This window comes from Ursus arctos, unplaced genomic scaffold (genome assembly GCF_023065955.2).
Source record: "Ursus arctos isolate Adak ecotype North America unplaced genomic scaffold, UrsArc2.0 scaffold_19, whole genome shotgun sequence".
NCBI classification, from domain to species: Eukaryota; Metazoa; Chordata; class Mammalia; order Carnivora; family Ursidae; genus Ursus; species Ursus arctos.
The window spans coordinates 15,254,828-15,266,471 of NW_026622863.1; the positions used below are offsets into that span (position 1 = coordinate 15,254,828).

General features: G+C 37.1%; 1 protein-coding gene and 2 non-coding genes across 16 annotated transcripts in view; all 3 read right to left on the reverse strand.

The window, feature by feature from the left end:
- CNOT1 (CCR4-NOT transcription complex subunit 1) overlaps positions 1 to 11,644 on the reverse strand; it is a 106,332-nt gene that overhangs the window by 24,968 nt on the left and 69,720 nt on the right. For 4 of the 14 annotated variants that reach the window (XM_026494889.4, XM_026494884.4, XM_048223584.2 and 1 more), the window contains 9 exons: positions 11,493 to 11,643; positions 10,079 to 10,280; positions 8,700 to 8,846; positions 7,319 to 7,443; positions 6,600 to 6,886; positions 5,385 to 5,463; positions 2,763 to 2,993; positions 2,307 to 2,447; positions 1,227 to 1,406 (listed from right to left, as the gene is read on the reverse strand). In XM_026494889.4, the coding sequence (XP_026350674.1) occupies positions 1,227 to 1,406; positions 2,307 to 2,447; positions 2,763 to 2,993; positions 5,385 to 5,463; positions 6,600 to 6,886; positions 7,319 to 7,443; positions 8,700 to 8,846; positions 10,079 to 10,280; positions 11,493 to 11,643 (1,543 nt within the window). The remainder of the gene's footprint in view (positions 1 to 1,226; positions 1,407 to 2,306; positions 2,448 to 2,762; positions 2,994 to 5,384; positions 5,464 to 6,599; positions 6,887 to 7,318; positions 7,444 to 8,699; positions 8,847 to 10,078; positions 10,281 to 11,492; position 11,644) is intronic. The other 10 variants (XM_026494891.4, XM_026494888.4, XM_048223586.2 and 7 more) reach the window with 3 other exon arrangements.
- Positions 430 to 567, reverse strand: LOC113252583 (small nucleolar RNA SNORA46). Its single transcript, XR_003314934.1, has one exon. It is a non-coding gene; the product is annotated as a small nucleolar RNA SNORA46 (small nucleolar RNA).
- Positions 11,055 to 11,190, reverse strand: LOC113252584 (small nucleolar RNA SNORA50). The gene has a single exon (XR_003314935.1). It is a non-coding gene; the product is annotated as a small nucleolar RNA SNORA50 (small nucleolar RNA).

Consider the following 11,644-nt stretch of genomic DNA (forward strand, 5'->3'; position numbering starts at 1 on the left):
AAAAAATTTCTAGAATACCTATTTCATTAATTCTCTAGTTCTTACTTTCCTAAGGAGCACATAACCATTGCATGAGTATGTTTTGGGGCACGTATATACATCCATCTGCTACATGTTACCCCTTAAAATTTATGGCTATAAAGTTGTAATTTAAATTTGTTTAAAAGAATCTGGAAATATTGCTCCAGAATATGTGCATACTTTCTTATCCCAATCACCACTGCAATCAGATAAAAAAGGGTGAATATACTGGGGTGTCTGGGTGGCTCAGTCAGTTACTTGCGGTCATGACCTTAAGGACCTCAGACTGAGTCCTGCATCAGGCTCCCTGCTCAGCGGGAAGCCTGCTTTTCCCTCTCCTCCCCACCTATGCTGTCACTCTCCCTGTCTCTCTCAAATAAATAATTTTTTTTAAAAGGGGGAATATGGTTATGTTCCTTAACTCTATTCAGCAACAGCAGAATGGCATATAGTCAGCTGTGCAACAGAAAGAGCCAGGAATTCTTTTGCACTACAGCGTAACCAAGAACGGGGTAAATTCCCATCCACAGGTTTAAATATAGTGCTGGTTCCTAAACCAATGCCCCAAGTTATCATCAAAGAATGATTACAGCTGTACGCTGGTTTTCTCGAAACGTTATTCTTCCTGAGAAATAAGATACCTAATTTTACAGAACAGTGTTAGTACATTAGGAAAACTGAACAGCTGACACTCCTTCACAATAACTATTCCACAAATAAGGCTAGAGTATACAGATATGTGGCACGTAAGACAACATCAAAGACTTGCTGCAGCACTGTCTTTTTAACAGCGAAAGTTATTTACAGTTTAAATATCCATTAACAATAAATATACATACACTGGATTTCTACGAGACCATTAAAAACAACCTGAGGGACTACAGCTGAGAGCATATTACAAATACAAAGGGGAAAAAGCAAGTGAAAGACATGAACAGAGGGTAAAGATTTAAAACCATGCATGGAATGATAAAAACAAATTCAGAATAATAGAGTCACTTTTGAAGTAAACAGTACATGTCTATGTAACTAAATTCTTCATGTTCCATATTTGAAACAAACCCTAGAGCTACTTTCATAGACAACCTAATACAGACGACATAAAAAAACAAACAGCCAACACCTCCCCCAAAATTCTGCTTGCACGATCAAGTATTTCCAAATTCAAAATAGTAATAAAAAGAAATACAAGAACTAAATTTTACTTTGATGTTTCTGTAGGTCTCATTCAGAACCATCTTATTAAATTCAGGGTTCTTCAGCGTGTCAAGGAAGTTTGAATAGAGGCTGTGAAAGTTTGGCTCAATACTGACTCTCTTCATAACCAGGTACTGTGAAACCCAAGGCATAAATTCTTCCTTCACAGTTTCCTTTAGTTCTTCAACCTAGCCAACCAATATGACACAGGAAGTACACGATTAAAAGATAAAATATAGTTTTGTTTTTTCTGTGAACAATACTACAGCATGTGGCTCCTTGCAAAAACAGATGCTAAAGCACCATGCTTCATCTCCCCCCACAGCAGACACTTGCGATAAAGCACAGTATATTCAGTTCCATGTCAGTATACCGTCAGTCATCTCTAAAACATCTATGGTTGCTTTCAGCTTTAAAATTATAAAACATGAAGTCCCTCAAGCCCATCTTCCCCAACTCTCCATTTGACCAAAATTGCATGAATTATTAATGTACAACCTGCCACTAAGAGACCTAACACCAGAACTATGTTTTCCTAAATTTCCATCTCCAGGAAACTTCTCTTCCAAAAGGACAATAAAGGCTTATTTCTCCCCCCCAATAAATTCTGGTGGGATTTTGAAAGATGGTGTATGCATAATATCTCAAAAATTACCTGTTCAGGCTAATCTTAACAGCTAACATAGGCATTTCCAATGCCTTACATATAATCTTAAAAGGCAACGGTCATTTCTTATGCTTTGCACAAGGTCTACCTCCGTTATTTGACATCTAATAAAAGCTCTAAATGGTCTCTGGGAGGACATGACTTGTGACAAGGTACAAATGAAACCTTCCATCACGATGAGACCATGACGTTTACTTCAAAAGCCTGTAAAACTCACTGCAAAACTAGTGCTACTTAATGTCTACAAAAACCACAGCCACTAGTTGTATATCCTCATTCCCTTCGTTTTGATTCTATTACTTCGACCTTTAAAGTAAAGCATCACAAAGGGTGCAGAACATCAAATATAAATCCCTCAACCCATTAGGGATAAGAACAGACAGCATTCATAATGGTATATAAACTATCACATCATGCTCACCTTTTGGGTCATATTTGACTGTGAGAGATTATTGAAGATAAAAGCAATTTTCTCTTGGATATTTTCTGGGGGCTCTACAATTCTCTCAGTTTGATCTGTGGCCACAAGCAACGTGTCTATATTTGTAGTATTAATAGAAGGCTTAAAAAAAAAAAAAAAACATAAATTGAAATGCTTGCTTGACAAATCCCAGGGGAAAATGTATACTGATTCCTTCAGTAAAAAAGATACACATGGTATATATGGCTGTACACTTCAAGTATTGGCAAAAATATGTATTCAACTATTAATAGTGCCTGTCTCTGGGATATCTGGGGAGGGGAGATACAAAGGGAAAAATGCTGGTCTTTATATTTTCGGTAGGTATGTGTTATTTATAATAAAATTAAAATACATGCTCACTACTGGAGACATTACAACATAACAGACCCGAGAAAAGAAAAAAGATCTACTTACTGGCACATCTTTCTTAAAGCTGACTCCAGTTGGCCTGGTGACTGTAACCGTTTTAGCAACAGTGGTGGTTGTTGAGGTGGTTACCATCGTGCTAACCTGACCAGCAAGGGGAGCTTTTGCTGGAACCTGGGCCTGAGCCTGGGCCTGAGCCAGTGCAATACTTCCAGGGGTTGTGATAGAGCCCTGCATTTTGACAGGAGGATCTCTAGATTGCTGTCCATATTCAATATACTAGGGGTAAGGAGAGGGAAAGACATTGAAAGACTTCTTAACAAAAACTGAAAATCCTCAAAAATCCTTCTGAAGGGGGAGAAATCCTCGCAGAATACTCATCTGGCTCATCTATATCCCTTACTCCTTGCCCCCTTCTAGTCCATATTCCTATATACGCCTCCATATATACTTCCATAAATCCCTTAATACATGTAAACTTCAACATTTTTAGATTTCTATACTAAGACATGTCATTTTTAATTCTATACTAAATTGATCTCTTTTACTGGATGCTGATGAGAAACCTAAGGCCTAAAAAATACAGTGAGTTATCTTTCAATAACTACAACTATTACTACAAAACAAAGAAACATAGTGTAGAAAACCAAGCCAGCTAGAACCTAATAAGCAGGAAGGCAGACTTCTTTTCCATTTCATAGACCACTCAACTTCCTTTACACACACAAATTAGAAAACTGATATAGGGTTCCTGATCCTATTTCCATGTCTGAACAAAACAAAAACTACTACCTAGAGGCACCGAGGTGGCTCAGTCAGTTAAGCATCCAACTCTTGATTTCAGCTCAGGTATGATCTCAGGGTTATGACATGGAGGCCCCGTCAGGCTCCACACTGGGTGAAGAGCCTGCTTAGGATTCTCTCTCCCTCTGCCCCACCCCCCAAACAAAAAACTACTATCTAGATACAAAACTTTATTCAAAAAAGGACATTCTCGAGGCTCCTGGATGGCCAGTCAGTTAGGCATCCAACTTTTGGTTTTGGCTCAGGTCATGACCTCAGGGTCCTGAAATCGAGCCAGGTGCTGGGCTCCACTTTCAGCAGGGAGACTGCTAAAGACACTCTCTCCTCTGCCCCTCCACCTTGCTTTTCAATGAATAAATCTTCAAAAAATAAAGAGCATTTTCAAATAGGAATGACAATCTCTGAATAAAGTATAGCACTTTAAATTGACCAAGTACAGAAAAACAAATAACCTCTCTCTCACCCTCTAGCTATCTTGTTATAGGGGGTACTTGGGACCACTGTTTTGTGTGATCATTTCTATGCCACCTCTCTTGGTCTCCACGCTTCCAAGGTCTATATTCCCAGCTCTGAATTCCAAACACATTTTATTGTGTTAACCTCTGACTTCTCATCTTAGCCTTACAAAACTGCTTTCTTGTATGGTACTACAGTTTTGGCATATTCTCCCAACTCCCTCACGTGAATGAGTAACACTCATGGCTCCCCTCCATAGGTCTCCTAGGTTAACCCAGCACAAAACTCCTGCCCTCCTACAAACCAACCCAGCCGGATGAGATGAAAACAATGAACTAATAAACTCTAATAAAAATTAAAAGTAGATTCACAGTCTGATCTTTCTGATTTGTTTAAATATGATGTTATAAAGCCAATTTTCTGCTTTATGTAAAACAAATTAGTTAATATTGACTTTCTTGTTCTCTACAGGCAGATTTTGACCAAAGGCAAGACAAAGGTATTAATGTTAACCAGTTAACCTAAAATCGATCGCTAAAACAATAGCTTAAAAACTTGCAGAACAATCATGTAATAAAATGGCTTAAAACATGTAATATCTAGGGGTACCCCAGTTGGTTGAGCATCTGACTCTTTGACTCTTGATTTAGGTTCAGGAATGATCTTAGAGTGATGGGATCGAGCCCCACATCAGGCTCCATGCTCAGCATAGAGTCCACTTGTCCCTCTCCTTCTTCTCACACGCACGCTTGCACTCTCTCAAATGTAAAAAAAAAATCTTTAAGATGTAAAATAATTAGTCCATTTCCTCAGGGACTGCTTCCTTTTTAACACGTAGATCAAAGGAATCTAAGCAGGTGGTAAGAAGGCTATATATGTATAATTTTAAGTACTCTCTACACACAACATGGAGCTGGAACTCACAAATTAGGCAGGCTTTTTTTTTCCCTTCAAGATTTTACTTATTTGAGAGAGAGTGCAAGTGGGAAGGGGCAGAGGGGGAGGGAAAAAGAATCCAAAGCAGACTCCACTCTGAGCACAGAGCTCAATCCTGGGATAATGACCTGAACCGAAACCAAAAGTCCCATGCTCAATAGACTGAGCCCCCAGGTGTCCCATTCAAGAATTCTTAGTAACAGCAGAAAATGTCTATACTTCAGGAGCAGTATCAGGCTAAAATACCTGATAAAAGCCTTTTATTACATGAAGTAAAAGCACTGCTTAGAAAAGAGAATCCAAGAACGATTTTTTTATGACCTATTATTAAGCTGCAAAATGGGCAACAAACAGTATGTATGCCTATATAATGCCAATCATTAAGAAATCTTAATGCCAGTCCCAGCAAATCCAAAGTCAAATTAAAATAAACTCTCCAACTAGTAGACAGATTTTAGTATTAAAGACACTTACCTCCTGTAAATGATGTGGAAATTGCATAAAGTGACTGATAGAAGCCAAGTGCTGACAATACTGGGGATAGTCCTTCAATCTGCCAACAAAAACATTCATTCATTCATTCATCACCTCATGTAAGAACAGAAGCAGCACAACTAACAAATTTTCTTCCAAATGCTAGTCTAGGCCACCTCCCCCACTCTCCTTAGGAAACCCCTTACTTAAAGAGAATGCCAAAGATAAGAGCACAGAAGTAGGGGAGAGAAATATCTATGAACTTCTTTTTACATCAGAAAACAGTTATCTTTTGTTTCTTAAAGGTCCTATTTTGTTTAAAATTTGATTACAATGAGCCACTAAAATTGCTATCTGGAAACAATTTCAAAAGTTCATTAACAGGTAAATGGAAAAACAATTCAGAGTTAATCCATACAATGGAAAACTACTCAGCAATAAAAAGAAACAACTACTGAAACATACAGAAATACAGATTAATTTCAAAAGCATCAGGCTAATTGCAAGAAGTCAAGACTCATACATACTGTGTACGGTTCTGCTTAAACAACAATAGAAAAACTAGAGAGAATCAGATCAAGGATTGCCAGGGGTCAAAGAAGGTCAAAGAACTAAAAAGGGGGAAACAAGAGAACTGCTTGGGAGTAACAGAAATGTTCATTATCTTGATTGTGATAGTGCTGGTTATACAACTGTGTAAATTTTGCCAAAATTCAAAGAACTATAATCTAAAATGGTGCCTTTCACCGTATCTAAAGTATACTTCAATAAACAACAAAAACACTATTTCAGTTTATACTTTTCCTACCGCTTATTTGATAACTGCAACGAAATATTTTCACTTCCCCCTCTTCCACTTCATACAATTGTTAATTGTTAAGATACATAAAATGATGGGGCATGACAAGAACTAGTGGATAAATGATAGTTATTATTTCTTCTTATATTAAAAAAGAGACGCTTCAGGGGCACCTGGGTGGCACAAGTCGGTTAAGCATCCGATTCTTGGTTTTGGCTCAGGTCATGATCTCGCGGTGGTGAGATCAAACCCCACGTCAGGCTCTGCATTTAGTGTGGAGTCTGCCTGAGATTCTCTCTCTCTCTCTCTCTCTCTTTCCCCCCGTCTCCCTCTCCCACTCTTGCACGCCCTCTCTCTAAAATAAATAATCTTTAAAAAAGAGAGATAGATGCTTCATAGGAAACCTATTCACTCACCTATTTTTAAATCTATCTAGTGCAGCAATTCCAAAATAATACATTTTGGAACCAAAAGGCTTGCGTAAGGCTTCAAGAACGTATCGCAGGGCCAGACCTAGTGCCATGTAAGTGACCAGTCCTTTTTCAATTATCCCACCAAACAGGCAGGCTGTTATATGTAACTCTTTATCAGGATACTGGGGGAAAAACCGGTATTCTTCAAACAAGTTCCTCAGCATACAGTTAAAGACTTCTCGTTCCCTCTTTATGGTAGAATCTTTAAACCTCTGTAACATTTCTAATACCTAGAAAAAGACAAAAACAAAACACACATAAAGAAAACTATTATGAAAAGCATTCCTTAAATATTCTTCAAAGAACTGTTAAAAAGAATATACTTTAAAAAATAAAACAAAATCTTTAAAGTGGGGGGGAGGCTGGCTGGCTCAGTTGGAAGAGCATGCATCTCTTGATCTTGGGGTCATGGATTCAAGCTCCACATTGGGTGTAGAGATTACTAAAAAGAATAGATATACGTAAAAAAAAAAATACAATCTTTAAAAAACAAATTGTTAAGCAAAATATTTAACAATACACTGAGCCTGAAATGAATGTTAAGATTTCAAAGGGTATACATACACATAACAGAACACTCCGAGCTGAATTTCGAAAAACTTTGAAAGGGGCATTTAAGATTTATATAAACCATGAAGTATTAGAACATCCTAGACACTTACCTCATCAACAGACATAGTTGGATGTGGTGGGTGATTATATATTCTCTGAAAATAGCTGTTTGCTTCATCATCTATTTCTTTACTAAAGTGCTGATTTGCCTCTGGCCACACCTGAGACAAGTCCGCTGTTAGAAACAGAAAGGCAACCAGTGGGCATTTAAGCTCTTTCCCCACTCGCCCATTAAACACAGAAAGCCAAAGAGAAAAAAACCGTTTTAATTTTAAGGGAAAAAATAAAGAAAATGAAGAAATTATTAAGTGATCAAAGATTAATATTCAAGTATTTTAGGTACATATAAAGATTTTAACAAAACTGCCTTACAACTATAGTTCTACCTTAGTATTTTCTTCATCAGGCTTTATCAAACCATGGAAATTCACTATACTCAAAATTCACAATGCACTTATCCTTAACACAACCTCATTGGACGTTAATAAGTCTTTACTACTTTATAATAAAAATGACATCTAACATATAAGAATTATCAATGCATGTGCATGACACACTGATAAACACAAAGCATGCTACAAAACATAACATTCAGACAAGCCTTTCACACTAACATTTTCAAGTCAAATGGTATACTTTCAAATTCTGTATAATGACTATTTGGTCCCAACAAGGGTATTTATAAGTAAACGATACCTACGTATTTACAAAGAGGACTTTGAGAATTAACTTATTAAGGAGGTGAAACTTTAAAAGCTGCTTTCCAAGTTACATTGTATATGTTATATGGTGATATTTATTACATATAAGGCTGTATGTATCATAAAGCTTTAAGTTTAAAATAATATGGCTTTACATATGGCTAAATTTCCACCATACCCCATGTCTTTGCATCCCTCATTAAACAAAAGGATCTTCTGAGCAATGGTTCTTAGAAGATACCTATTTATACCCCTAAAACTAAAATAAACTGCTTTGTAAACTGTCAGGCTGAAACAGAAGTTTGAAACTCTCATGGCTGCTCGAGTTGTTTTAAAAAATAAAAACAAAAAACAAAACCACCACCAACACATTTTTAGGATAAGATTTATATACATACATTTAAACTGCTAAAAGTCTCTTCTTTTTACTGTATTTCTTACTTTTAGAGTAATGCCCCTAAAAGATGCTACCTCTCATTAACCACCATACTATTTTAATAATCCAGATCAATGGTGGAGTGGTAACTCAATTTTTTTTATTTCAGTAACTCAAGTTTGTGAATTAATTCCCACTGACCTAGGAGGCACATCAACATATGGTCCTACTAACAATATATTAAGGTAAGTCAATGTTTTTGTCCACAGAACTCTAGGGGTAACAAATTGGAAATCTAAAAAGCTTTATGTGCATCAGTCACACTTCACAATCACAGACAACACTACCACTTACAAGGTTTCATCTTACTCTGCTGGAATGTAGGCTGGTTCAGTCCAGAGGTGCCCAGTTTCCTCTGTACAAAAGGATCGTTATTCACTGCAGGGAGTCCAAGAGCCCCAGTTCCTATACCAGTCAGGCTGCCTGTGCCAAGACCACCTACTAGAAAAAGAAGGAAGGCAGCCAGAAGTCTTATCATTACTCATATTCTTGACTTTACTTAACATCAAAGATATAGGTTCTTATTTAAAAAGACAGTGTCTTTGTCAATTCCCTTACAACAATATCTATCTAATTTTACAGAGAATCTAAACTAATAAAAGTAGATAGAAATGGACGTGGGGCACCTGGGTGGCTCAGCTGTTTAAACACCTGCCTTTGGTTCAGAACATGATCTTGGAGTTCTGGGATCTAGCCCCATGTCCGACTCAGCAGGGAGTCTGCTTCTCCTTCTCCCCCTGCTCCCACCCTGCTTGTGCACGCATGCATGCTCTCATATAAAAAAATCTTAAAAAAAAAAAAAAAAAGGACAATGCCAAAATGTCTTCAGCCTTTAGAATTATTCATGTCTCTTTAACTGTACATTCTCATAGGTGACATGACAGAAAGGTAGTCAAAATAAGAGGAACTGGTTTGCTCTTATCACTGATTGAAAACTAAAATATTTCATACTATCTTCCAGTTAGCATTAGCCAGGACTTGCTTATTCCTCTCAACTTGCACAAACAGAATGTATAATAGTTAGAACTTTACTAAGAAAGCCTAATGAAGAAAGTTAATTTTGACTTAAATAAATCAACAATCAGGGCTAGAACCATACAGTATTACTGTTAATTAGGTTACAGAGTCATTACATTTTCAGTTCTTAAATTTTTGTACACCAAAACTTACACCCTGAATATAAAAGATGCAGATAGCTTAGGAGAAACATATGGGTACAGGAAAGGGGGAAAAATGTAACCTTTACTTCAATATAAATTTCAAAGCTAAAATATTTGAAATAACTAAAGAAGTTTTAGAGATTTAGTATCATTTTCAAGGTTGGTGAGGTGCAATGAAGCATAACATATACCTGAATCTGGTATGTGAAATATTTTCTACCTTTTTTATTGAAGGATTCATAAAACTGTGAATTCTTTATCTAAACCTCCATCTTTCAGAATGTGATTAACACACCTGTTACTGTTTACACTACCATTTGGTAATACAGAATCCTTACAATCTGAATCAATTAGTATTATAATAGCATAGTTTTCTCTTCCCATCTTTGAAGACTGCAACAGCCTTACAATTTAAAAGCTTTCATTATAACAGTGACTCCAAACATCTTACCCCTAAAGCACAACGAGATTTACAAATAATCTGCAATCTCATCCACCACTGCCCCCCCTTACCTGGAAGCTGTGATGAAAGTCCTCCAATACCACTGAATGCAGTTGTCTGATTTGGGGTTGAAAGGGGCGGAAATGCTTTTGCTGGTGACTGAGGGGTACTGAATGCAGAACCCAAATTTGGAGGAAAACCCTGCATACTCTGGGTGTGAGGGGCAGCTGAACCACCTATACTAAGAGATGCCATTCCACCAAGAGGGTCAATCTAAAGAAAAACATTATAGAGATGTATTAAACATACTTCAAGAACATACAGACATATGACACAGGTAAAGAAATCTTTAGCTCTTCATATGCTTAATAAGTAAACGGCAAAACCCCGAGCAATCATGATGATACCTAAATCCTCAAATCAAGTCAGCTGTGCTAGTCATTTTTCTTACTATATCACAGAGTAGGTTTCAAGAGTTAGCCTCTGCCAAAGCACCAAAGCCATAATATGAGGGATACAAAACATCAAGAATAGCATTTAAGATGAATTGCCCTACAGCCACAGCACTAAGCACTTAGTAGTGACACAAGACAGTTGTTAAATCGGGTCTGCAAAATTTCCAATAAGTCCCTTTACAACAGAAAGAATCTCTCAAACTATGTTATTTAACTTTCAACACAAAAGCTGAGCAATTAGAAATAAATCTTCCATGTCAAAACATACAAATCTACTCAAAATGTGAAGATCTTGAGGGTTGGAGGAGATCAGCTCTAATTTAAAACAAATGAAAAACAAGGTATGCTATTCACCAAAAAATCTTTTAAAATATCTAATAACTGCACTTTCAAGCTTCTTAGTTTGTGGCATTATTTCAGACCTTCATGACACAGAAAATGGTACACAAAATGCCCTTTATAAAGTGGCCCCTGAAGAATAACTAAACATTCTTTTCTTAAACCCCAATCTGCCAATCAATGCAGATGAAAACAGAAGTGGAATATGTTGCTCCCAGAGAGAAGGGGGGTGGTTGGTGTCGGGGAGTAACTTAAATGTACCTTGTTTTTAAAAGAGCAGTTCAGTTGAGAGCTGAAGAGCCCCAGTTATAACAAGTCCTTATGCTCTAGCACTGTTGCTTGGCCCGTGAAGCTACAAACAAGACACATCAGGTTCAAACGCAGTGCTTATTTCTCAAGTCTAAGTTATTCTTATTTTAAAAAGAAGCCCTTATCATTTACCTAAATAAGTTGTTTTGTATCTTTCCTCTCAGTGTCACGTTCTATTTAATGATTAAAGTCTATCCTCAACTATAATGCCTATTTACGGATCTCCTTTAAAATGTAGTAGTGGATGCCGGACATGCAGGTATCTATAAAGTAACAAATTTAGACAAATTTTCCTTTGGGAGTTACTAATGATGTATAAGTTTATTCTATTCCAAGTCTATGAACAAATGCAAATGTACCACCAATTGTAGCATCCATTTACCTGAACAGGAGAAATGGCATCTAAGCTGCTAGCACTAGGAGGGCGTCCTTTTGGCATAACTCCAGGTGGCGGCTGTCTGGCCTTGTTCATAACATTACTGCAATTGGCTACCATGGTGAGGATGGTTTCTGATAACTCCTGAGAAACACTCC